The sequence below is a fragment of the Oreochromis aureus genome, linkage group 2, assembly GCF_013358895.1.
Source record: "Oreochromis aureus strain Israel breed Guangdong linkage group 2, ZZ_aureus, whole genome shotgun sequence".
NCBI lineage: Eukaryota > Metazoa > Chordata > Actinopteri > Cichliformes > Cichlidae > Oreochromis > Oreochromis aureus.
The window spans coordinates 8,262,859-8,289,905 of NC_052943.1; the positions used below are offsets into that span (position 1 = coordinate 8,262,859).

The following is a 27,047-nucleotide window of genomic DNA, read 5'->3' on the forward strand; positions in this document are numbered from 1 at the left end:
ATTTACATAGCACTGTCAACAGGTTAGTTGTGGTCACACCCCCTTCCCTGTAACAGTAGAAACCATAATTTACAGCAACACAACGTGGTCGTTTGTCATGTACAGTCAGATGACACACAGCGGCTCACTGTGCCGTGAGCTTTTCTGCGTCACTCACAGGCCGTACCGTCACTTCTGACAGTGTAGTGGGAGGGTTTGGGTGGCCTGCTAATAATCTGAATGAACTGCACCTCATTTACATTTTCTCTACACAAGGAAGAAACACAAATGTACAATTGTAGAGAACACATTTTTATTTCAAAGGCAAATATGCAAAAATAAAGATAAGTTTGCCATTGCATAAGAACAATATAATCAAGTCAGTAAAGCTTTTCAGTGATGATTATCAAAGAAAAATTATACATTTAAAAAACAAAACCAAAAAAGACCTGTTGTAGCATGCAGATAAGGTAATAATATAGATAGGAATACAACTTAATAGAGAGCGGGTAATCAGACTGAGCTGGCACCGTCTAGTGGCTAAAAATAATCAGGACTTGAAATACAGTTCTGTTTTTAAACCTAGGAAAGGGAACAGGTTAACCAATATCTTCAAATTACATAGTCAAAATAAAACAAGCAAAACTAGTTTTGTATCCTTTCCCTTTACATAAAGAAGAAAAGCTTGAGATACAAAAGATGAAAGAAATTTCCCGTTTAGTCATCTTAGAGAGAACATAAATGTATGCTTAGTTGAAACAGTTTTCCAGCTCTAACTGTATGAACTAAAAATACACAAAATAGCTTATATATACACACACACACACACACACGACTTAATGTGTACTAGTCCAGTCAATCCTTTATAAATCTACATTTAATTTTTTCCCCAAATACCTTTCAACTTTGTATAGCCTTTCAAGTTGGCGACAACTCAGTCCACTGTATGTTGCACACAGATGGTCAGTCTAAACGGAATATTTTTGTTCCTCATTCAAACATTTTACTCGTTTAGGTTTTACACTATAAACAATGTTGGTATACACTATATGTTCGAGCTGCATGGTACAGTAAGCTTGCATTTTAACTTTAGTACTGGTTGTGCAATCATTCAAATAGGATAAAAGGATACCAACATAATCTCTCACACACACACACACACACATGCACGCACACACACACACACGCACGCACACACGCACACACACACACACACCTGAACTACTTCCTTTGAGTGTAGCATGATATGAGATACTTCTCCCAGTCAGAGTCCTGTTTCTGGGCTTTAAGCTGAACACTGTCTACAAAACAAAACGGAAGATTGTGAATATCAACATAGACACAGAGGAATAAAACACCGCAACGAAGTATATTAGTGTAGTGTGGACTCTAAGAGAAAAAGCATTTTTAAAATATATTGCAACTTACTTCTTTTAATGAGACTAGTCTTCTTAAGTTTGCTGTGGATGGCGTGTCCATTTTGGGCCAGTCTCAAAGACATTGAAGCACCCCTCCTGAAATGATGTGTTAAGTGTGTTCATAAAGTTACTAATATTTACCAGAAAGACAAAAACGTTGCTATTCCCAGACGACTTGCGCAACTTAGCCAGAGGACCACATATTTGATCATTATTTATTGGTCCTTTTTGAATGTAGAGTAGATAATTGTATTTTGCCTAGTTGTGGCACAAACAGATAAACAGTGCCGTGCAAAACTCTTGAGCCACCCAAATTTGAAAAACTTTCTGAAAGCCTGGACAACAAAATGTTTCTTTGACCACTTGCTGCTTTTTTGCTCATTTTAAGAGGAACATTTGTTAAGCCACCCAACACTGTGGCCTTCGAATGAGTCGAGCATTAAAAAAAAAAGAAAAAGAAAACGTAACCTACTTTCTGTGTTAAAGACCAGTTTTACGTTTTATCTTTAATCCCTTATTATTAGCAGCAAGTTGCCTGTTCATGTTTTCCCATTTCTTTTGCTGACTCTATGAAAAATGCCAAAGACAACAGTTTCACAGGCATAATAATATTTTTGCATCAACAAGGTGATTCCTGAAGAGCTATGAACTTAAAACTTAGCATATCTCAGCATGGAGTGCAGTGTTTCCTCAAAAGATTCTGGGCAAACGGTACAAGAGGAGGACAAAAGAAGTAGCAGCAGGCAAAATCTGTGGCAACAGGTCTTATGAGGATGAAACTTCTGGTTCAAATCAATATCAATGTGCACAGAGGTGGTCAGGAGAGAGGTACAGCAGTGTGTGCCTTCATTCATCTGTAAAACATGGAGGTGCTGTCATGGTTTGAGGTTCCAATTCAAGCCAAGCCAACTTATATTTATTTAAATAAATAAATGAATAAATAAACAAATAAATAAATAAATAAACCCAGCTTAACAGAGGAAATAGAATAAGGAGTTTCAGCCAGAGGTACTGGAGATCTTGTCAAGACTGATGAGTACTGTTAAGATTTTGATCCACCACCATGCAATGCCATCTGCAAAGCATCCAACTGAAGATGGCCAATCAGCATGACAATAATCCCAATGTCACTGCTAATACAGTAAAAGGATACCTGGATAGAAAACCGCAGTCAGTAATGGACTGGCTGCCTCAGAGCAGATTACTGAAGCAGTGTGGGATCATCTTGACAGAACAAAAAGCCAGCCAACTTCAAAAGAAGAGTGCTGAATGTCCTTCAAGAAGCCTGGAGAACTACTACTGAAACCATCTAAAGAAGTGACAAGAAAGCTGCCTAAGAGTTCAGGCTGCATTCAAAATTATAAGTGATCGTTCCAAATACTGATTTTGAAATTTGTTAGACTTGTGCAAACTCTGTTTTTGTCTTATTTCCAGCATTTCCAGGTATGTTTGAATATGTTTCAACAAACTGCTGAACCTGTTTTCCTAGCAAAATACATGAAAGGAAAGGAAGAAAGAAACGAGTTGTGGCTCAAGACTTTTTCACACTACTATACAGTCACCATGCTACTTCTTCATTTAAGAAATTACATTGCTTGTACCGATAAAATATTTAATGGTGACCTAATAATTTTTTTACTGTTCAAATTCTGTCCACTAAAATTTTTTATGTCACAATTAATTGACTGTGTTTTATGTTTCGCTACCTCATGGCTCCGAGCTTTCCCTTCTCCATGAACAGCTCGACTGTAACTTTGCCTTCCTGTTGGTACAGCCTAGCATAGAGGGTCCTGTTGTGCACAGTCGCTTTGAACCAGCCGACTGCCTCTTCAGACCAATCTCTCCCATTCACAGGCATCACCTAAGGGGTAGGAAATACACACAAAATACCATGAACTGAGATAATTCATTTCCTTTTCTCACCAAGTAACAGATAACGCTGTGACTAATAGTGGACAAATGCAAATAATTAAGCCCACACTCTCACAGCACAGCTTTTTAACCATTTTCATGTATGCAAATTCTGACAGGGACAGTCCGTATGACTCTCTCTGAAGATTTTTAAGTGTCCATGCAGGTGGAAGACTGTAAATCCACTTACATTAGCCAGTGAAACCTGCACAGCCTGAAGTGGTACAGTAGCCATTTCAGGGGTCAGCTCCTTTATATTTGACAGTGACAGACAGGCAGTGTCACCATAGTCCAACCTTTTCACTTCCACCTTGATGGATGTCTCTGTCCCAGCACCATCTTACATCCAAAAGACAGAGAGTATACAAAGCAAGACAAAAAATCCAGTGTGACATTCCCAAGTGGCTACCAGCAAAACAAAGTGACACTGCTACCATCTAGAGGCATACATCTGCAAAAACATTTCAATACAACGACAGAACCCACCTCTGCTCACTCCACATATCTTTATCACCTGGCTCCTGCACCATTGTTCTCGCTCGGCGAACCAACCCATTACTACGGTTCCAATATCTGGAATGCAGTTCTGCTCAGCATATGAATTACTGGCTTTCCAGCTGTGCCAAATGAAAATAATAATGATGATGACCAGAAACATGTGGGTTATTAAAAAAGAAAAAAAAAAAATCTACAAAGAAAACGGTTATGAATAAAAGGCATAAATGGCTCTTTAAGTTCTGAAAATGTCATCAGTGAATCAGCGGGAAAATCTGAGAAAAAGCAGACTTAAGTTTAGCCTCAGCGCTGAATAACTTACTCTGTGGCAAAGGCCTGTAGCTTCTCATGGGAGTCTGCCTGCTGGATGTAGAAGTTGCTCGGACTCACAGTGTGAGACACCACAACCTCAGTCTCTTCAAATCTTCGAATCTGGAAATCGGGAATCTTTAAACTGCTGGTTGTTGCCATTTTCGCACCATCAGAACCGTTATCATGTTCAGGGTCTGTGCACTTGGGACTTCTGGGTTTCCAGTGGATATTCACACCCACGATCTCTGGCAGAGTAGTTATATTTTGGCAGTCTTCACTTCCCAAGGGGCCAGGATCAGAGCCCCTCTCCACTACCTCTGCGAAGATGTCTCCAATATCCCAGAGTTCAGTTTGTGTTGCAATCACGCAACTATAGATGAGAGAGCCACTTGACTCTGCTTTTTTCACTCTGAAGACTGGGTCTTGGGTTTCAAACTTTGCATTCAAAGGTTTTGGAGCAAGAACTTCTACCAGATCGGTGACAACGTGACTGAACTGGTCTCTTTGTGTTGTAATGGTAGGTGACACAGGCTGCTGTAAATCTGAAGTGTATGGACGTTTAGCCCACTCCATGTCCGTGACCTCCAGTGAACCCATGTTTTTAACTTTTGCTCTGAGGAAGTGCAGCAGCTGGGAGGATGTTTGTTTTTGGTATTGCACCTTGACATCATCTTCACATCTCCAGTGTAATAGTGGTGTGGTGTTCATGGGTTTTGGGTTACTGAGCTCGGGGAAAACAGCTTTTAAGGGAGGTAAAAGTATTTGAGGCCTCTCTGCCCTTCTGTCATGGCTCTCATCAGTGACAGGTGGAAAAATCCCAGCATCCGCTTGGCTCTTCTCCTCAAAATCAACCTGCTTTTCTTCAACCTTAAAATCACAACTGGAAGCCAAAACAGTGCTGGTGAGGCTCGAAGAACGCCTGCATATCATGTCGTCCTGATAGTCTGCTGCAGGCTTTGAGGTGAGGAAGCGTTGTAGCTGCTGAAGAGACACCGTGGCTCCCAGTACCTGGATTGCTTTTGCTATTGAGCTCGCCATCAGTGAGTTCTTTAACATGGGCCCAAACTTAAAAACATCTGTAATCTGAATCTCTTTGACGCCAAGCTGCTGCATCCGATTTCCGCTGACTCCATTTTTAACTTTAGGAAGGAGACAAACCTGCGGGTCTGACGGGGAAAGCAGGCAGCAGAGGTTTATTAATACAGTTACTTATCCATCTGTAGCTATACGATTAATTTATAACTTACCAGCTGTGAGGTCCTTTAATAAAGCTGAAACCTTTGCGACTGTTTGACATTTCACATCTAAAGCTTTTGAGAGATCACTGAACAAGCTCCTGGGACAAGATGAATTCAGGTAACCTTGGACATCTTTATAGGCCTGGTTGTAAAAAACGGGGAAATTTGTGTGGTTTATTTAAAAAAAAAAAAAAAAAAACACATACATTGTGTTTATTAGTTCAGAGGAAATCAATTTTGGCAGTCAGTTGATATTTCATGTTTTTGTAATGACGAACACCCTGTAGGTTTTTCCACTGGTCTTAGCAATATCAGCTAATGTAACTAAATGCATTAATTAGTCGCTTGCTTGCCAGTTAGCTTTACCTTGATGGTGAAGTTGCGAAGGTCTTGTTCAAGTTTATTCCGGGCATTTTCCAGCAAGAACAGCTGGTAAGTTAACTGCACTTTCTGGGAGATCATGGAGGGCGCCGACTGGAGGCTGACAGCCAGCTGGTGAGGAGCCATGGCGTCCCTGCCCCCCTGCATGTATGACTGGTGGCTAGTTAGCGGCTAGTTAGCTAGCCAATTAGCGTTATTATTCTTGACTTTGACGGTCCTTTTCTTTTCATAGATTTTCTTGGAGGTTCCGCAAATTACCATAGTGGAACAATTCCTTTTAGTCTACTTTTTGACCTCGGTTTCTTCTTTAAACCCCGGTTGTCATAAAAATGTATCGCACTCCTTCTTCCACCAAGGACAGGCCGCCATCTTGAGAAGAGGCCCCCCGCTGGTAGAGGTGGGCGGAATGGATCGATCCAAATATCGATAGTGTCGATACCAACACTAGTATTGGTATCGGATCGATACTAACAGGATTGGATCGATACTTTGCTTGTATCCTTCGAATTCAGTATGTAGCCCGGTGAACTGTGTTAATTATTTCCTTGGAAAAAATAAACCTCAAATATGCACTATGAAGAAAGTCCAAACCTTTTTGTGTGCTTTAGAGACAGAAAAACTTCCATTCCAGGTCTCCAAAAACCCCGCTTCAAAAGACATGAAAAGCTGAAAGGTGTGTTTTGTTGCATTAACTAATTATTGTGGAAAGTAATCCGTGATATAGTGGTGATTAAAAGGATAATTCGTGGCACACTACTCTTCCCCCAATTAGCTACCTGAATAACAAATAATAACCAATCCCGGCCCTGTATTTACTTGGTATTGGATCGATACCAATATTTGTAGTGTGGAACAGCACTACTGTCAATGAGGGAAAGTGTGAATGTTGAATGTTTTTGTTGAAATGTTCAAGCAAACATGTACATGTTAAATGACCAGATATATAAAATTAAGGTTTTGTACAAAGTATCGGTATCGGATCAGGATCATCGATACCACCCTGAATTTTGAAACTTTTTTTTTTTTAGACCTGGAACTAAATGTGCCTGTCTCTAAAGTACTTTGGGTCTACATCTGTTTTTAAAATGATATAAAAAATACATTTCAGACATCTTTCATAGTGCATGTTTGAGTTTTTTTTCATTTCCAATGAAATTAACAATTAAAAGAATTGAGATTTTTTTTCTTTTTTTTTTGTAAATCAGACAGCATTTGACAGATGTCAAGCTCATTTGACATAGTGGGCTGCAGCCCACTATAGTCCGTAAAAAGTTTAACCATGCATTGAATTCCTCAGATATCTTCATATAACAAAAAAGAAGTACATTTTAAACAGTACATCTCTGTTTTCCTATACGATAAAAAAATGCTGCTGTATTAAATGGAAGAAATCTGTCCATATTCTAAGTACTGGATATAATAGACTATGACTTTCTAACTGTAGACCCTCTATAAAAAGATAGAAATTTCAGTTGTAGATATTGAATTCAACTGTTAATCTATTATTTAGTTACTTTGGTGTGTTATGAATGGTTACGGAGGAGGTCCTTATCAGAAGGAAAAGCTGTCAAACTTATAGAAAATACAGATAAAAGTCCCAAATTTATGTCCTTTTTTCTCAATTCTTTTCCAAGTCTGTCTAGTTGGACAGAATGGAAGCTTTGGCGGTCTGATTCTGGCCCAGGGGCCATGTGTTTGGCACCCCTGGTGTAGAGGTAGAAACAGAAAGTCGTGCAAGTTTGCATGCAAGCTGTTGCTAATGTCTAAATGCCAGTAACTATCAACACCAAGAAGAAGAATGAATACAATTTACTTGTTGCATTCCTATGGTTTGACACCTAATGCTATCCACACAGTGTTCTTTTCTTCAAGTGCTCTTTGCTTGAACTTGTCAAGCTGCTACTTGATCTAGAAGCTGAAACGTGTGGGTGGGGCAATACAGACATTTTCCTAAAGTTAATATTGCTCAAGAGTTAGATTGATAGGCAGTTTTGCTGTACCCGTGATAATGCTGACATCACATATACTGGTTCTAGTTGCAAAACGGCACTTTGCATCAGTTTCAAGAAGAGGGATTTGCCAATAGGAAGACAGCAAGAAAGATTGCTCAATGGCATATCTTTTTTTCTTTTGGTGTACATCCAGAGGTACTTGCTTACAATTTCAAATATCTTTTCATGCCATTGCCAGTGGATCAGTACTGTAGGATGCAAGTCAAAGTTTAATGTTGTGTTGCTTAGTTTCACTTAATCTTAATGGATGACCTTCTCTGATCATGACCTTACAGTCAGGATTTTATGATTTGGTGGCATTTCAACTATAATTGTTCACCTTCCCACCTCACTGATTTATTTTGTAGATACTGAAATGCGGGGAATGGTATTCTTAAATAAAGAACTGCAAGATATCGTGGTTATTCAGTGCGACATGTTTATTATGTAAACCATACACCGTTGCAACATCTGACCACAGTCTCCATGGTCAGAGCCACACATTATATATTACAGAACAGGCTGGTATAATGACATTTCTTGTATAAAGACAAAATAAGCCATTCTTATTCAAAAATATATACAAATCAATATGTTTAAACAAAAGCTTTCTTACAAGGGTCTATATGGCAATTGTGTTGAATTATTCAGGAGTCCAGTCGTGACTCTTGGAATGTTCTGCAAGGCTTCATAGACGTCATAAAAATGTAATCCACTGGCTAAAGCTTTTAGTTTCAAACAAACATTCACAATGAAGAATGGGTACAAACTCTTGTGATTCTTGATTTGGCGTGCACTGTAACCAAACCACTTGGGAATCAGTAATGCCAAATTCCAGTTTAAGATTTTAGCTGCAGAGGTCATGAAAAGTTTGCGTCCTGCAAGCTTGTAACGTGCAATAACCAAAGTTTATGGTTTGCTTACTTTACATAGCATGTGCATGTCTAAAATTATCTAAAAAACCCAGTAAAAGCTGATTTGAGACTTCACACCATAACAGATTTCTGTGTGCAGCACAGCTTCCTGCTGAACATGATGAAAACTGCTAACAAAACAATTGCAAATAAGACAATTATGATCATTTGTCCAAAATGAACTTCCTGTGCCTTTGTGTGCAATGAACAGTACAATGAAGGGTTCATCAGATATTCTGTCACCGTAAGGTTTCTAACTCTCGTAAAGCATTCTGCCTCACTGATATCGGGCACTGTAATCTCCGTCTCATTTAAGACCATCAACCATCTGTTGTCACAGCAGTTGAAAGGATTCCCGCTTATATGCATGACAGTAAGGTTTGTGGATAAAGCACGAATCAACGAAGGGTTTAAAGTCATAAAAACATTATGTCTTATGTCAATTTCTCTCAGGGGAGAACAACTTAAACTGCTGGGAATTGTATCCAGCAGGTTGTTCGATACGTTCAGCTGGGTTAATGCCGGCATGCACGGTAGAGACAACAGACGAGAGCTGGTTAAGTTGATCTCACTGATAATTAAGGACTGAAGAGTTGTTTGCACACCTTCTAGCGCCCCCTCTTGCATGACCATTGATGGATTTTTTGCAAGGCTGAGGGAAACCAAAGAAGTCCCCTGAAATGTGTTAGGCTGAATCATTTTTATGTCGTTTCCTTTAAGATTGAGGTGTCTTAGAGTCCCTAAGTAGGCGAATTCAACACAAAGGTCATCAAGGTTTGTTAGCTGTGTTGAGTTAGTGCTTCCTAAGTGGTCAGCGGAAGTGCAAGGTTGGACTGAGTTGTCTTGCAGATTTAGTCTTTCTATTTGTGTGAGTGCACTGAGAAAAGGTGGGGAAATATATACCAGCCTGTTGCTTTGCAGGTCAAGGTGCTTTAAGGAGCGGAAGAAAAGCTGGCGAAGGGGTCCTGAGTCAGAGTAATTTCTCACATCCCAGATGATGCTTTGTAGACAGTTATAGCTGAGATTCAGAGTTTCTAAAGACAGCAAGAGGCTTAAAGTCTCGATTGGGAAAGACCTGAAGTGGTTGTAGCTCAGGTCAATATAAATCAGTGGCATGGGCCTCCAATTTGAGTGTAGGTTGTTTTTTATTGCAATTTTTTCACCTACAATCTCACTATAAAGAGAATTTGTCTCTGACACCACTGCAGCCTCTGAATTTAAGGAACCGATCATGTTATTCTGTAAATAAAGATAGTGCAAACGGTTCATTTTCGGAACGATTGGAAAGTAAAGAAGTTTGTTGTGGCTCAGATCAAGAACTTCAAGCCTGTACAGCCCGCTGTCCTCATGTGTGACAAAAAACTCTACAGAGTTTCTGCTTAGATTTAGAAATTTCACTTGACGCAATTTAAAATCACAAATGTGCGCAAGATTGTTTTTAGCCAAGTTTAACACCTCTAATTGGATCAGTGATTCGAACGTCCCTTCTTCAATCTCAGATATCAGATTGTCGTCAATAGCAATCGCCCTGAGGCTTTTACTCTCTGTGAATAATTTCTGTGAAAGTCTTGTTAAAGCATTACCGGTCATCTTGAGCTGATTGAGGGAAGATTTGTTTCTAAGGTAGTGCTCAGCTGCAAAGTCACTCAGGCCGTTCATTGATATGTCCAAATCCTTCAGCCCGCTGAGGGATTGGAGGGCTTTGCTGTTATTGCCAAGGTTGTTGTTTAGTTCGTTTCTGGACAAATTCAGCTGCTCAAGTCGAACCAGGTTTTCAAACAGCCCCTCGGAGATGAGATCCAGCTGGTTGTTGCTCAAGTCCAGCTGCTCCAAGTAAGGCAGCTCAAGCGTGTGCAGCTGTCTGATGAAGTTATTGGACAGGTCCAGTCTTCTGAGCCTTACATCCAAATCTAGAGGGACAGAAGAGAGATTCCGATTGTTCCAGGACTGCTCCTTGAAATTAAAGGAACACAGTGTGAGCCTCAGAGACGGGACACTTTTAAAAAATATCAAAACCAGCAATTCTATAGGCTTAAGAAATAAATAAATAGTGCAAATTTAAAAACATTTAGCATTTATATTGATCATGTTGAACCTACCCTCGAAGCATAATACGTCGGTCCTGTTACGCAAAGGTCATGGCTGAGTGACCAGAGTAGTAGTAAGTTGGAGAACATATGTCTGACCATTCTCCCTCTGCTGCTGCTGCTAAACTGTACCACTGCTGTTGTCAGAGCTCGTATGCACTCACACACACACCAACACCCTCTTATAGCCATGCTTCATCAAAAAAAGGGAGAGAGAAAACAGCTGTGGCCACCAGATAGGGAAGGTGGATACTATATTTAGACAATAAAGACATGACCACTTAGATCGCTTCTTTCTATCAAGCTTTAGGTCACATGTAAGCAAAGACCTTATAATTTGTTAAAAAAAAAAAAAAAAAAAGGTTTGTAGACAAACATATTGTGTTTTTAGTGCTAAGTGAAGCCACTTTTAGAGATAAATGCATTTAGAATTTGCTAGCACTTTAAATATAATTTGAGAAATAATTTGCACCGACACATATTATCCCATTTATAACAACTTTAATTAGATGATGATACATTATTGGCGGTGGTGTTCAAGAACCTTCCTGGGAGATACATTTATACATTTGTTTGTTCCTGACAAAGTCTCTGGAAACGGAAAGCGTTTTAAAATAGACAAGAGGAACAAATAAGCAGACAGCGCGTAGGTGGAGCAGGAGGGAAGCCCCCAGCAAGGTATAAAGGAACACGCCTAAAATAGACTGATGAAAGGAGGTGCTGGCACATGAGTACAAATGTTTGGGAGTCAGCCCAGGACATGCACCCAAATTCTACATTTTAAAGCTAATATATATTTGAAAAAAATGTGTTTGCCTGGCAGGAAAAATAGTTTTCCTGCTGCTGCCACTCTGCGTTATATCAGCACAGCCCTCACGCTGCTCAGTGTCAGTTTCCCACTTCCAGCAACAGTCAGCTGCATCCTTATCATCCTCCCACTGTCTTGTTTCAGTTCAGCTGTATGACACCAAAGAAGGTTGAGTCTTCATCTGTAGATATCAGGGCTGTGGGCCTGTCTGGGATCACCAGTTCTAGCTCGTCATCCTGAAGCAACTGCACTGTGCCTGCAACAGAAGACAAAACGCTGTCAGAAAGTGTCTCTGTATTTAAACGTACAGTACATGTTTGCCATACACAAAAGCCTTTTTACTATTGTTGCTACCTTTGAATTGTTTTTTCTACTAATGGACTTGCATGTTGTCAGTGGAACTGGATATCCTGGATATTATGGCCATCTCATGTTTTTTATGAGGGGTGGCCCCCCCACTAGGAAGTTGGCTTGATGGGTTTGTTTCAGATGAGGGGCACTGCCCAGGGCAGAAAAATGGAGCCAGTGCAGAAATACCAAAAACTGCAGTTTGTCTAATGGATGCTTGAGGCTGGCACCAAAACCAGGTTGAATACTCTATAGACTGCCAGTTAAAAGGCCTGTACAGCATTAACAAGCATGTTTATAGCCTGGCACAAAAGAAAGATTTGGGAATTTATGGATAAACTAGTGCATGCTAGCTGAATTTTCTTTTCTTTCTTTTTTTAATGGAGGCTGGTGATATTTAAAACTCAGGGCGTGCCCAGCTTGACAGGTGTCCCAACACAGGAAGTTACAGTTGACTGCACTTGCGGTGTCAGGGCCTTTTGGAGCGTTTGTGAACTGAATTATCTGAAAAATTATTTGACTTGCTGACTTGTTTGAATGAATACAGTTCTTGAGATTCATTAGCCTGTTATTTACAACTAATAAGTAGATACACTTTGCAGAAAGCTAAGCAAGCTCCAGTTATGGTCTGGTTCCAAAAGTGCAAAAATAGCAGCACTCAAAATGCTTCAAACTATTGGCCGATACAGGCTTAAAACCTGGAATAAACTGTGTAGCTGCACAAAAGCCCCAATATAAGATGAACAGGGATTATTTTGAACTGTAAATCATGCAAAGCTACTTTAGTATAGTGTCTAAGAATAAAAATGTGGAACTGGAAATCAGCACGAGAGATCCACTTTCAAGGAACAGTGTAACATTTTCAAAAATATGCCTACTTGACCTTGATAAGTAGAGGAAGGAACAACGCTGTGTATTACAGACAGCGCCTGTATCCAAAAGCAAAAAAAACCTCCACAGCAGCAGTCTCTCACTGACCTGCAGTGTAGCATGTGTTGGCAGGATATCTATCGGGCATCGCTTGCAGGCAGCGCAACAGCTCGGCTTCAGCTGAGGCCCTACTCCGAACGACATGACCCATAACTATGCTGGGGCTTTCAAACAAAACCTGCAAATTAGGCAGAACATTACCTAACTGGTTGGAACAAATCATATGCATGATCAATTTAGTTCTGCTCGAGTTAGAGTGACACAATACTTGTCCAAACACCAAGTAATAACCGTCTTCTTGGACAACAATTCTGTTTTCCTTTTGTGAAATTGCATTTCCTCGCTGTGCAGAAACAGTCCAAGAGATCACAGTTATATTTCCTGTGAGAAAAAGGCAAGATACGCTTCATCAAAATAATGGCAGAAGGCACAGCGGTACAGCCAATGACTTGGATTTAGTTTTACCTCTTATGTCTGGCCGTTTGTTAGTGTCAGCCCTTAACTGCAGAAATGCTGTTGGAGCTGGCAAGAGAAGGAAATAAACACTCGACTTTCATTTTTATTAACTTAGCATATACTGTTTGTGCTGTCATTACCAGATTAGACTGGAACTAACAAGATATTTTCAGTTCTCAGCTCTGACCCACCTCTAGAACTGCCTGGGTCCCTTTTGACTCTCCTAGAAGATATCTTCAGAGAACTCTGAGCTTCCTGGAAGACTCTTGACTCAATGTCCTAAGAGAAAACAAAGCCTTGCGATAAAATTTATTATTGCAGCGCTATCTGAACAACTCACTAATGGTATAAATCTCAGTAGTACAATGTCCAAGATGACTCCATCCTGTATAATCAGTGACATACCTCGCTTGTTTTAAGCATCTTGGCCAATTTCCCATCGACTCCCTCAGAACATGGTTGATTTAATTGTAGAATTATGTCTCCTTGGAGTTTGCGAAAATCATTTTCTAAAACCCTGGCTCTGTGCACCAGGAAAAGACTGAGACAAAACATCAACGCTGTTAGTGATAATAACGCATTATAGAGCATTTTGAGACTAACGGGCTGTCCCCCCCCAGTCCCCAAGTTACTCAAACGAGCGAAGTCACACATCAGTACACTCCGGAAACCTAAACGTTCAGTTTCAAAATTAGTTTTTAAATGAGGAACTATCTTTGCCCTGCCTCTCAAGATGGAACTCATTTGGACTGCATGAAAATTACAGCCAAACTCTGAGATGTATTGTGAAACTCGCAGTTGAAGTAAAAAGCCACATTTTAATAAAGACAAAGGCCTCGCTCGCAGAGCATCATTTGTTCTTGTCAGTACTCGTGCCAGCTCAGTCCGATATGAAAGAGAAGTTGTAACCTTTTAAATTAATACCACCGGCTGCACAAACACAAGAGACGAATGGTTTAGACAGAAAATGAAACATTTTAATCCATCAATCAACTCCATTTACAAAAGTATATCCCATTTTATATACAGTATGTACAGACATGTATTAACAACTATCATTTCTCTACATGGATTCATTCATAAGGTAACTAAACAATAGCGCTGTAACAAAACATATCACTGATATTCTGCAGGGATGTTGTAGTGCAAATGCGTGCAAAATATATAGTGCTGTTGCTCTGTGAACACCTTATAACTCCAGTTTTAGTGGATTTTCTTTACTTTGCATAGATACTTTTATACTTGTGTTGAACATTTGCATCATCTTTCATTTTCTTTAAACTGTTAATATATTCAAATGAATTAAAAAAGGCCAACAAAGCCCCAGAACAAAACATTTCAAATAGCTATTTTTTAGCTATTTGTTTTTTGGGTTTTTTTTTTGGAGATACAAGATTATCATTCAACAGCACTTAGTATACATCAACACAGTGTCCTTCCTCACTTTAAAGAGAGATCCCGTCTTTGCCGGTACAAAATGGCGACTACAAATAGAAACTTCTCTCTGATGAGAACATTTGGTTCATCGATCTCTTCGCAGAACTAAAGTAAAGGGCAGCAGAAGTTGTCTTGTTTGGTTCATTTGAATACAGACATCTTGTGAAAGTGAACAAAAGTCACTAAAGGGGCGTCCTTAACTTTTACCAGCCCTCTAAACAGAGGCAAAACATAGGCTTTTAATTACTGTGTCAATCCCACGTCAGGCAGGATGAACAGGCAGTGTGACTCTGGGCTAACGTGACTGCTGCTTTTTGGTTACGCATCGGGGGGTTGGGGGTGGGCGCCGGTGACTGTGCAGTTATCCGTTCTGTCCAGCAGATGGAGCCTCTCCAAGTCTGACACTTCCCAGGAAAGTGGTGTGGTTGGTCATATTGATGAGTGTGTACTCATGAGCTATGCGTATGTAGATCTTTTGGCCGGCGCGGAGCGGGCTCACACCAGCCGTGTAGCAGGTGTTGAACTTGCGCTGGCCCGTCTCAATGCTGCAAGTACAGCGGAGGAACGGGCTGGAGTCCACCATCACATCATAGCTGGCAATGTCAGTGAAGTTGAGGTAGTACACCTGGTAAATGGGGGCGGGGATGGAGGGGGCGGGGAGGGAGGAGGGGGGCATACAAATCACAAGACTTTAAAGTGTGTACGACTCCACATGATAATTTCAGGGGTTATTTAAAACTGAAACAGCTGCAATATTAAAGAAGCCAGCATGAATATGAGTTATGAAGCTTCACATTTAGCCACAGGGAAAGGGCAAAAGAAATACATCTTACATTAAAAAGGTAACATTTATATGCTTAAACAAAGCAGGCAGATCAACTCTGTCATTCTTGAGCTTAGCTCTAGAACGACTGCCAGCTCTTTTGACTATCAACTGTAAATTTAAAGAGTTACGTCAAGGACCGTACTCACTTCTACCTGACTATATATGAAGTAGACACCGTCCAACAGCACCTCTAGCTGCCCAGTGCGAGAGTGCATTTTAAACACGCGGTGATGGATGGACACCATCTTCCAGTTCTTAAGGATGCCTTGAGACAGATCTAAACATGTCACAACAAACACAAAAAGAGGGTCAACATAAACAGCTTTCAGCAGTGCTTAACTGCAACCAGAGCTCAGCATTGACACACAGTATAAACCTGCTAATGATGCTTACCCGTGATGTGATGAAGGATAATCAGAATCAGTTAGCATGCAACATGAGTATGAGTTACCATTCCAGATTGTAAAACGGCTATAGGATAACTTTAGGGTGTCTATAATCCTACACAGTGCTATGGGTAAAAACTGGTAGTAACATTTACCCTGGATAGAAAATCCTTGGTGAGCACAGAAATTCTTAAAAATGACCAAATCTGGCAAACTGGATCTCGAGTATAAACATTCACTGCATGTCAACAATCTACTGTGTTTATATTTTTTCTCTTGTAATTCTGAGGTTTAGCAGGCACGTCTATTAGCACACATCCAGAACTCTGTGTTTAACCAATGGCAGGGATTATGCATGCTTTTTTGTTCTGTGTGACTATAAATGAGCGTAGACGGAGCACCCACCTTCTCTCACTTGGATCGTCGTTTCCTGCCCCTGCAAGTGAACCACTGCTGGCTGGAAGACAAAAGATCTCTGGTGACTAATCCAAATTCACGTAAAACAGGAGAACAGCTGTTTCACCAGAAGCCGCGACTGGGAGAAAATTGTATGTAAAATTTTAAAAAGGTGACATACTCTTACCTGGAATTCCTTTGTTTTGCCCTTGTCAGGAACCCCTGCAAGAGCAAGAGGGAGACGTGTTCAAATTCTGGCCTCTGCACTGCTGAGGTGAGATGATGATTAAAAGAAAATAAACTCTGGCATAGTTTAAAGATAGATCATTTCTGCTCCACACAATGTTTGACATCCTGCACCAGAAACTCACACAGTGCGAGCAATGAGTGAATCAATTTTGACAACTTGAGCCCCATTCTGCTGTGGGAAAGTGTCTGGATGCAGGAAATAACTGTAATCTAAGAAAAGGATCTCTCTGCTCGTTTTCAAGCTCTTTGGCTCGAGTATTGCTTATCAAGGAGGACTCGATGCAAGTTTTATACCTGCTGGACCTTGAGCGCCTGGCGGTCCTTGTGGCCCAGGAGGTCCTGGGGGCCCTGCAGGCCCGACAACATTGCTTCCTGGAATACCTGGGATTCCAGGGATACCCGGTGGCCCCTGTGGGCCTGGGGGACCAGGAGGGCCAGGCGGTCCTGGCACAGGCCTTTTTTTCGCTGTGGAGAAAGATGGAATAAACGGTTAGCAGTCAAGGCAGTTTTAATTATGCATCACCACAATTCACTAATTTGCCCCCCGCACTAACTGTGCAGATTGTAATTGCTGATATTAAAAAAGCTAAGGAGGCAAGAATTACATTTACAAAGATACTGAAAGCTTGTCGCCCACTTTGAGCTAAGGCGGTTTTTGGATTTTGGATGACTTCTCAAGGGCAGAAACATGCAGCAGATAGCAGTCAAATGAATGACCATAATAACAGAAACTTAGGCCGGATTTTGTCATACCTCTTTTCTTCTCTTTCCTTTTTTCCTTTCCAGTTGATTCTGAAAGAAACCAAAGCAGCATGATTAAGCTTCAAATGCCCTCTTCAACAATTATCATCTCAAATGACACATCGAGCATCCAGATTATTCCATGTAGGTATCCTAAATAGGCTGAAATAACAGATCGAGATGGTGTGCACTGAACACTGGAGTGGAGGTATGTCAGTTTGTGGTATCTTGTAGTGTAGTAATTTGTAAGTGTGGTTTCACCTCCTCTGTATGAACAAGTGCCTTAAGCATTCACAGGCAGTGGAACTGGAGAAGATCATTAGAGAGATACTTTATCCTGCCAAAATCCTTTTCTTTGAATTAAGCCCAGATGGAGAATGCAGATGAAAGTGTGTGTGTGCGCATGTGTGTTTGTGTGTCTCCTCCTTTACAACCATGTGTATGGATGTGCGTGCACGGATGTTGGTGGGGCATCTATGTCAGTGCTTGAAAGACGAAATGCTCTCAGTGTTTGCATCTGCAAGAGGGTGTGTGCGCGCGCACGTATATATGCGCCGCGCACAGCTGAAGAATCCTTTTCAAAAAGCCGTCTCGGTTGCTCTTGTGTTTACCATGTCATTATAACTACAAAGGCCATTTAACCTTAAAACCTCACAGTTTGAGTCCCCCCTCAAACATATGGCCAGTGTTTCTCCTCTGGCTAAATGACTGGATGCATCCGCATAGATTTCTCTTAACGAGCAGCCCTATCTGGAATCTGGTGCCCGTTAGGAGTGCCGAGGACGCACACACGTGCACACATGTGCAAACACAGGACACACACACACACACACAAAAGCACACATCTAAGGCTGAGATTACAAAAGCCTTTGTCTGTGCGCTAAGAGCAGAGGAGAGACCTGGGAATGATTAGTGTTTAGAGGCTCGGGACTTTACTGATTTATGTAGAAAGTCTCGAAGGTGAGTTTTTTCTTCTAATTTAAACACAATCACTAAACTTGCCCCCAAGTATTCAGTGTCACGAGACAGACATTGGAATGCCTTGTGATCGTGCTGCACTTGTTGCACTCAGACGTGAAACTTCAAAGGCTTCCCTCCCTTTTTTTCCTCTTTTTATTTGCATAGCGCGGATTCTAAACAAAAAGAAAAAAAAAAAAAGAAAAACTACAAAAGCAAACTCAGACATACCGGCCACATGGTTTACCACGGAGCTATTGATTAGCATAAATCAATTCAGCAGAATTAATGAAAGCTATGCTCACGCATGGTTGCCGGGTTCTCGAAAATGACTCACAAAGTGAGTATGTTTTTTGTCTTCTGCTGCGATATTAATGTCACTGATAACACAGCTGGGCTCCAAAGCGTATAACTGCTTTGCTGACAGCTTCAAACAATAAAAAAAAAAATAAAAAAAATAAAATAAAATAAAAAATTGGTGGACCTAATGTTATTTTTAGTGGAGGGGCGGGGGATGGGGGGGGGACCCGGGCTTCGTTGTCTGTTTCAAATTGGTGCAGCCCTCCCAAACTCCTTGTTGTCCTTGTTTGCCATCCAAGTAATAATCAATCCCATTCCATTGAATCTCTCGCTCTATAAACACGGCAACATTATGCGGTGGCGCTGCTTTGTTAAGTAAGCACAAAGCAATAAAACATCAATTCCACACACACACACAAAAGAAAGAAAGAAAGTGAGAAACCATTAGCAAACAGTTTTCAAAATTTAAGACCTCTAATCCTACCATAAGCCAGTTAATTACACTGAATTGAGTCCCGTTCAAGCAAATGCGCGTTACAGAAAGCATTGCTCAACAGTTGACTCGCCAGTTGCCAAGTACATATCCAGAAAACAAACTGATGCAGGTGCAACCAGAGAGCTCAAGTTTGTTTTTCATTTTTTATGATTAATGGAAAATAGATGATGTGCTAAAAAACAAAAAACCCCAAAAAACCAGAAGACCCACTCAGAAGGAAAAAAAACAGTCTTGTGTATCAAGGCGTAAGGATCAAAGAGACAATAGTATTAAAGGATGACAAATGCTCATAACACACGCAAAAAAGGGCTGCACCTGTTTCTGGCTCCTTGCCGGGGCTTCTTTTCGCTCGCTGAGTTATGCCCCTGTTATCCTCTGTGCCGTGGAAGTCAGCTTTTCTGTACAGTAACTTCTCCTGGTGGGACACAAAGGAAAATACCATTAAAGACGGAAAATTACGCACTGAAAAAGGTGCCACATCTTTTGAGCACGCTACGCCTATTGTTACCAGCTGCTGCCACCTTAGATGAATTCGGTGAACCCAACACAAAAGGGCTGAATGCTACAAAGTTTTTGAGAGCGAAACTCTTGCTACAAGTGGCCTTTTCTATTCTTGCGGGGTATAATGTTTGCACAGACACAACTTGGGGCAGTTGAAAAGATGCGAGACTCTGTCAGCCAGCACATTCACATGCGGCCAAGTCATTGTCTGTCCCATTTGGGCTGTAACGCATCCTGTAACCCAAGTCACTTTTGTCTGCGTTTCTGACGTTTGAGACAGTCACCTGGACACGACTGCTTCTAAAATTCACCTTTTTATACAAAAGGAGGACATGAACTGCGGTTAATCTGAGAGCAATACCCATTCATATGGCACCTGGTCCCAGCCCTATTCAGTGGTGGCATGAATAAGCTACAAAAAAATTGTCAAAGGAAAAGGATCTGATGTAGCTGGTCTGGTCTGAGCTCATCCCTAAAAACAGGGGAAGTTGCGCTACAGCGGCGGGGTGTTCCCATGGGCAAGTGAGCGGCGGGACAAACCGCACGTTTGTTCATATGGGACTGGTTCTGGTCGACCTACATTCACATGAACTCTGTAGGACGTGCTGACCCGACAGTAACACATTCGAGACGTGTCTGGCTCTGACAAGGCAATGTTTCGTGCTAAGGATTTAGAGTTTAAAACATGGATTGCTCCAAGTTGCTTTCTGTTCGAACAGCCAGTTTGTGATCACATCTTTGGAGGATTCCCAGAAAACAAAAAACACCAAACAAAAAAAAAACAACAAAAAAAACAAACCCTCAAAAACTGGCACTGAAAACACAAACGAGACCACCCAAAGCCAACTCTTTTCCTCGAGCCTCGCAGTAAACGAGACAGCTTTTTGGTCACACTTTGGGGTGTCAGCATAAATAAAAGGTAATAGCCCGAGACATAAAGGCTCTCCATTGCTGACAACCAGACAGCTTGTAGAGAGCTGGACATCTGCTCGGTGTTTGGATAACTGACATCTACCAAAGCAGTGACGCATGCGGCACCTTAGCACGGATCAAAAGATAATAAATAACCACATATCGGCTCGCCTTACTGCTTAGAAACAAAGCAGACAAGCTTACCGACAAACACTTTGGCCTTCCTTGGGGGGCCTACCCCAGTAGTGCCCAGGATGATATATTCCCTGTTTCCATCTGTGACACTCGAGTAAACATCGTTATTAAGCCCCGATGACAAGTAAGCTCCTTCTCCTGAAAGCAGCGTGAACTCCCAGGGTCTTTTTGTGGGCCTTTACAAGGCAGAGCCGCTGCAAAACACGAAAAGAAGTTATGGTTCGAATTTCTTCTATACCTCGTCTCAGATGTGGGAACCCTCCTTCCCCCCACCTCTGTATGGGGGATGAGATGTATCATGTCAAACACCCAACGCCGACTGTGTTGGGCAAGCTCGAAGCAGTTAACGTCTACATCCCTGACCAGCTGCCAGCTGTGTCTGACCTTACGAGCATGGGAATTCCAGCTTGATGGAGGACTGTGTGTTGGAACGGTTTATCGGTGCGCAGACCTCCAGATGTTCCTGCGAGCGGCAACGTTTGCTGTTCATTTGGTGCGCAGGTGCCTCCACATCTCCTCTCCAGCTGTTGGCATACTGGGGGGGGGGGGCTTTTACCTCTCAAAGGATTTGTGGTGTATATTCAGCCATATGGCGTTACACTTTCTTCTGTTCTGACAGCCAAACACGATTCAACAGCCAATTTCTGGCCCGAGATTAAGCCCCAGCAGAATGACAGAAGACAAACAAGCAGTTTGTGGGGCTACTACCAAACTGGTGCGGCTCGTACTTTAGATGAAGGCAACAAAGTGATTTTTTTTCTTCCCCTCCTTCCATTATATGACTATGAGAAATGGTTTTTCGCCCTTTTTTGCTTCATTTCACTTCATTACAACATTTACAGCCTTCGTACCCTTCAAAGGCACGCAGAGTTACAGTAAATCAGGATGACAATGTGTTGGTATGTATGCCAAGTGCCAACTATTGAGTAAACCATTCTTTTTCAGCGCACGGGGAGGAAAAAAATGCTATTAATTAGAGGGCTTTCAAATCTTCAAAGAGTGGGGGTTGCTGTTGCGCACAGATTCCCCGTTGCTTCGTGAGGATATGACTAAAATTCAATCACCCCAGGGATGTGTAATTTTGGGATCACAAGACTCCTTTTTTTTTTTTTTTACCTTATTAACACTTACTATTACAAACTGCATGTATTCTTACCAGTTAGCCTGAAAAGGTCCTTGACATTTGCAGCATTTCAAGCTTCAAGCAAGAAATAAAATGCTGCAGGCCTCCAGTAGCATTTTGTTACTCACAGTTCTCCACAAATACAGACTTTCAGGCTGCAGCGGTGTCTCTAAATCTTGCAATATCACTAACAGTTAGTGACCGCTAAGTTGTGGTTAAAAATTTGATGCTGCAAAGCTTGAGAAGGTGAAACTGAGGGCTGTTTGGCTGTGGTTGCGATTTACGTGCCCATCGCTGGCTGAATGGGCATTACCAAGTTCAGTGGCATGCATACTCCTGAGAGCTGATTGCACCTAATACTCCTGTGATTCGCACTCCTGGGTCCGACTGCAACTGTGCGTTTTCTTCTTAAATATCACTTTGAAAAAAGTATCCTCCCCATAGCCCGTATCACAGCCCTCTCTTTGAAAGGCCATGTGTTTTTAACCATAACTTGGGTAATTTAATAACTCTATGCATAGATTGTCATCTGAAAATCTGTGGAGCTCAACCTAAGGGAAATGTAGCCTGTCAGCAGCCAATCACTTTTCAGATTGTTGCAACACTCGCTGGCAAAGCTATTCCTTGTTGAATGCTGAGAAGGCCTTGAGAATTTATTATTATGGTGGATGTTTGCAACTCTGGACTCAATCTTTACTGGGCGTCTACGCCATCTGTCTGTCAAGACGATGCAAGCTTATATGGCGCAAACGCTCGCAGCCTCGCCGTTTCTGATGTTTCTGCTCTTACGACTTGTGCTTTTATGTCTGCGCTGATTGATCCCTGATATGTCGGCCAGCTCTCAGCGCATGTACGATACTGCTGTTTTAACCAATTACGCAGCGGTCACAATTAAAGTAGATGTGGGTGACAGCCCACCCGGGCGCCCCAGAGCTTGTACGCTGCCGAGGACTTTGCGTCCCATCAAACTGACTTTTTTAATAGCCGTTAACTAGACTCCAGATGTTGTAGCATCTGTTCCTCGGGGGGACTTTAAAGGCATACATCAGAGAGGAAAATTATTTCATATAATAGCTATAAGAAAAGTGTTAGGCTCAAGAGTAAAACGCTCTCTGAGCTTACGTTTTGAAATGTTTCTGTGGATGTTTATTACGTTTCACTCGCTGCTGTAAGGTGAACGAGGGTCAGGCTGACTGAGGGAGACACTTGCTCTCGCTCGCCTTACATCACATTTGTGGCACAGATTTTAGCGCCCCACACACATACACATACACACCTGGGAAGGGGATTTTTTTACTGTTGGGAACTATGCGGGGTCTGCCGGACAGCTGGGATTTAATGCCTTGCTCAAGGGCATACCCACTGCGACTGGTGAGGTGACGACTGTTTGTTCACTTTGTGGGCCCAGATCATAAATGAGCAGATCATCGACTCATTAAGAAGCAACTAGAAAGATCTGAAAAAAGTGAGAGCTTTTAAATTAGTGCTCAAAGTTTAACTGTTTCCAAAGAAACTAAATGAATTTCTGTTACAAAACTCTTCATATTTCCACTTGTGGTTTGACTGCATAGTTTAGATCTCTTAAGACCTATAAACAGTGCCAGCTTTGTCTGCAAAACAATATTGTTTCCAATACTGTGCTTACATCTGAGAAAATGAAGATTATAAAATGTTTTTTTTTTTTTTTGTAAAACATCCAAGGAGACACAAATAGTCCCACACAGAGTCTGAACTCAGTTTGATAGCTTTTGGTTATTTTCTTTTTTCGCCTCGCATCACCTCACAGCCCTTTCCTCCCCTGTTCAGGGATAGATTCTGGAAACCGATTACACACTTGTAGTATCACAGCTTGTACAGCCAAGATTCTTATCTGGAAGTTTTAGCCACGATCACGACCTTCAGATCAGGTGTGCATCTGCAAAAAGAAACCGCAAAGAGAAGGCCAAGCCTCAATAATAACTCAACTTGTGTTTCTTTTCAGTGGAAAAAGTGACAAGTGTTGGCAAGATTAAACATTAAAGAAAAAAAGCATTACATACCAACTTAAGAATAGAAGGAAAAAGAAAAGAATAATAAACAGTAAGTGTTATATATTTATAGCATTTAAAACTAGTTTAGTGCTAAGACAACTGATTTTCACTTAAATCAACTTTATTCTTCCTTGATATCATGACTTCAACTACCCCCCCCCCCATTGCCATATTGCGGCAAAATATGCTCCCGACACAACAACTGCAGTGGGACCTATCAGAAAGTTTCTCTGTCACTATTCCACAGGTGTGTAGCTGACATCAACATAAAGGCTGACTTCAAAGACAGGTGTGGTTACGCTCATATGTATGAAGTATTACGTACTAACGCCGTACCTGGGCGTCACGGTTGGTGTGATGCCAATGCGTTGGCGCTCTCTAGCTTTTGTTTGACACTGACCAGCCCCGCTGAATGGCCGGATGTTAGGTTGCTTTTACATGCCGACAGACCACACCGCTTGGGCTTTTCAAAACACAATTCGACCACAAAACAGGTCCATCTGAACGGAGGCTGCAGCCCGACTCACTGCACTTACGTGACAACAGAGCCTCGCTGGCCTGTGTTGGTATGGACCTGACTTTACTGTACTTTGCTTTAGTTTTCTCAAGGCATCTTATGTTTTTGGTTACACTTGTCTGTATATACCTGGCCATCACGTGAAATTTCCCCAATGCTCCTGAAGTGCCTTTGATGAAGAGCTGTGTGAAAAATCCAATAAACAATTTTAACCCTCCCCCAAAAAAAAAGAAAAAAGAAGAAGAAAGATCCTTCAAAGGAAATGCCAGAAAAGCTAACAAGTGTGGCTGCTGCGTCTAAATGCCACATGCTCCTGTTTCTCCAACTATGTAAACTGTGGGATGTGTAATCAGAGTTGTTTAATGCAGACATCTGGCAAGGACAGCATCACAGCACTGTTAAATATTTACAGCTGGGCCACAGTCTTTCACCTCATGAAGCGTCACCATCTGGGCCAAATACCAGGCCCATCTCACTCGGCTTTAACTGGGGGAAACCACTACTATCTAAAATAAGCTTAGCAAAGAGGACACACAGAGGACTAAATTAATAGGCTGAGCTCATGAAAGGAAAATGTTAACGGAGCAAATCCAAATATGAGCAATGGATCTCATTAATCTTTCCTACAGAGAAATAAATGCGCCCATCCTGGATAACTTGAATTCCTCTGGGTGGCTATCCAGCTGACAGCTCTGCACAACTAAATGTCCAGCCAATGCCCCCCACAGACTCATTTTCTCTGTAAAAAGGTTACACAACTGCTGACATATGAGCTAATTGAGCAAGCAATACAAAGTTGAGAGGTGCACTCGGGCCTTTTGTGCTGATGAAATTAGGGAGTGTGTGTGTGGTGGTGTTGTGGTGGTCTTAGTGGTTAGGGGGTTGTTGCCAAAAGCCACAGACAACACAAATGACCGTTCAGTCAGCCCTGCTGCCAGGGAAGAAAACACACATGAGAAGCGGGGCTGGCTTTGCTCCAAGTACCCTCATCTAAAGTCCTGATGAATTTACATCAGCCCTTGGGCTTTGCACCTGCTGGTGATCCAGTTAATTTTCCGTCCACCTGCTCCAGCACATAGCCTGACCTGCCTCTGCGATTCCAGCTGGGCAGGCTGCCTAAGTTCTGAGTACTGGACCTCTGTCTGCTCTGGGAACGAGACAAATTGGGTTAAAATGTGGTTTTACTTAATAAAAAATGCGCCCATTATATTAGTCAATGAGTTTACTGAAAGTTATTAAAAAAAAAAAAAAAAAAAAAGAATAAATGAAAGAAAGAATTTTCTTTACTCAACAAAGGCAAAAATCGGAACCACAACTGCCCTAATATTTGCTCAACTTATGCCCACCCTGGATGTGTTTACCTGAACCGGAGACACTGGCCAGGTGACAAGATTTAAAGCCTACACCTTTTAGTGCGTCTCAGTCCAGAAAGGCGGAATGACTCACACGGGGGCGCAAATCCATCCTTTAAAAAAACAAAAAAACCCATACTTGTCTGGAAACTGAGCTGACAAAACGCCGTGACAGGCTACTGTAAAAGAAGTTGCCCCGAAACATGCCGTAACAGCGCAGACACAAAACCTGACACCGTGATACCGGGAACAGGAGGACCGAGCGGAGGTGAATGAACACGAACAGCCTCCGCGTGAGGAATGACAACAATGTCGCCTTAAAGAAGCTCCGGTGTCTCTTCATTAAGTTTTTTTTTTTTTTAACCCCCTTTTTATTTTTACCTCACGACTCTCTCCTCCGCGGCTGCTGCCGGAGTCCAGTCGGACTGGGTGGCCGAGCGAGAGCACCTCCGCCGGGTCAGCCAGGTCACTCCCCGCCAGTGTCATCACTGAGTCCCGCTTCTGGTGAATAATTTCCCTTTTGACCTGGGACCGGAGGTCCAAATAGCAGACGAGGGTGACAGCGTGAAGGGTCAGCGACAGCAGGAATAATCCCAGGAACACAACACTGCTGCTCCGACTCCTGCACTTCTTGCTGCACGTGCACGGAGCCGCTATGGGCATCACTTTGTCCGGGAAATCCTCCGCGGATGAACCATCGCGTGCCATTATCGGACGGAGGGGCGAGTCATATGCTCCTTATCTCGGCATAATCGGCTCGTCTGTCTCGCGCGGGCCGCGGCTATTCATTTACATGGAGACTCATAGGTGCAGCTGCAGCAGGTCGGTGCAAACTTCTCGGAGTATCTGTAGTAACAATGGAAACCCGCCCACCTCTCCTGTGATTGGTCCGGCGCAATTAGCAGCCCAGAGGTTGGGGGGTGGATGCAGTAGGTGCAGTGGTTGAGCGACACCCGATGGAGAGAAGGAGCTACTGCAACGCCTCTGAGACAAAGATGTGAGAATTTCTTTCCCCCGCTCTTTTCTTATGTTTGTTGTTCAGTGTTGTGTGATTATTTCATGGGCTTCTTTCAGTGATTTATTATATCTTACCCGAGTGTGAATAGGAAAAGGGGGGTTGTCACCGGTGTAATGTATAATGTTTATACGTGTGCTTTTTTAAAAATGTGTTTTAGGGGTTTGGACATGCAATTTTTCACTGGCCTGCTTTGTTTGGCACTTGGTTTTGTTATGTGGGTGGCACATGAAGTGGTGGTCCTGTGTGAAGAACTGATTCAGAAAATACTGCCCGGTATTGTTATTGAAAGAGAACAAGCGGTTGATGGTTACATTGCAATCATCAAAGAGTGGAAAAGTAGTAC

General features: G+C 42.0%; 4 protein-coding genes across 6 annotated transcripts; all 4 read right to left on the minus strand.

Moving 5' to 3' along the window:
* Positions 1 to 276: 276 nt before the first annotated feature.
* LOC116324603 lies at positions 277 to 6,157 on the minus strand. The gene is made up of 8 exons (XM_031745295.2): positions 5,720 to 6,157; positions 5,363 to 5,495; positions 4,126 to 5,281; positions 3,795 to 3,925; positions 3,499 to 3,647; positions 3,104 to 3,258; positions 1,408 to 1,493; positions 277 to 1,280 (listed from the first exon to the last, which is right to left on the minus strand). Exons 1-8 carry the CDS (start codon positions 5,879 to 5,881, stop codon positions 1,201 to 1,203), a joined length of 2,052 nt encoding a protein of 683 aa, XP_031601155.1. The 5' UTR covers positions 5,882 to 6,157; the 3' UTR covers positions 277 to 1,200.
* Positions 6,158 to 8,161: 2,004 nt separating this feature from the next.
* Positions 8,162 to 11,087, minus strand: LOC116324524 (transforming growth factor beta activator LRRC32-like). Its single transcript, XM_031745135.2, has 2 exons — positions 10,739 to 11,087; positions 8,162 to 10,592 (listed from the first exon to the last, which is right to left on the minus strand). Exons 1-2 carry the CDS (start codon positions 10,916 to 10,918, stop codon positions 8,712 to 8,714), a joined length of 2,061 nt encoding a protein of 686 aa, XP_031600995.2. The 5' UTR covers positions 10,919 to 11,087; the 3' UTR covers positions 8,162 to 8,711.
* A 111-nt stretch (positions 11,088 to 11,198) lies between these two features.
* Positions 11,199 to 13,947, minus strand: LOC116324573 (tumor necrosis factor ligand superfamily member 13B-like). Of its 2 annotated transcripts, XM_031745234.2 has the most exons (6): positions 13,674 to 13,946; positions 13,460 to 13,547; positions 13,278 to 13,334; positions 13,081 to 13,193; positions 12,861 to 12,990; positions 11,202 to 11,790 (listed from the first exon to the last, which is right to left on the minus strand). In XM_031745234.2, the coding sequence occupies exons 1-6, from the start codon at positions 13,920 to 13,922 to the stop codon at positions 11,675 to 11,677; spliced, it is 753 nt and encodes a 250-aa protein (XP_031601094.2). In that variant the 5' UTR covers positions 13,923 to 13,946; the 3' UTR covers positions 11,202 to 11,674. The 2 variants fall into 2 exon arrangements, with proteins under 2 accessions (XP_031601093.2, XP_031601094.2); XM_031745233.2 differs by having other exon boundaries at positions 11,199 to 11,790; positions 12,861 to 13,193; positions 13,674 to 13,947.
* A 289-nt stretch (positions 13,948 to 14,236) lies between these two features.
* eda (ectodysplasin A) lies at positions 14,237 to 26,573 on the minus strand. Of its 2 annotated transcripts, none has more exons than XM_031745137.2 (8): positions 26,068 to 26,573; positions 19,372 to 19,471; positions 17,316 to 17,354; positions 16,857 to 17,027; positions 16,501 to 16,535; positions 16,323 to 16,374; positions 15,684 to 15,808; positions 14,237 to 15,330 (listed from the first exon to the last, which is right to left on the minus strand). In XM_031745137.2, the coding sequence occupies exons 1-8, from the start codon at positions 26,392 to 26,394 to the stop codon at positions 15,067 to 15,069; spliced, it is 1,113 nt and encodes a 370-aa protein (XP_031600997.1). In that variant the 5' UTR covers positions 26,395 to 26,573; the 3' UTR covers positions 14,237 to 15,066. The 2 variants fall into 2 exon arrangements, with proteins under 2 accessions (XP_031600997.1, XP_031600999.1); XM_031745139.2 differs by having other exon boundaries at positions 15,678 to 15,808; positions 26,068 to 26,572.
* Between the last annotated feature and the right edge of the window lie 474 nt (positions 26,574 to 27,047).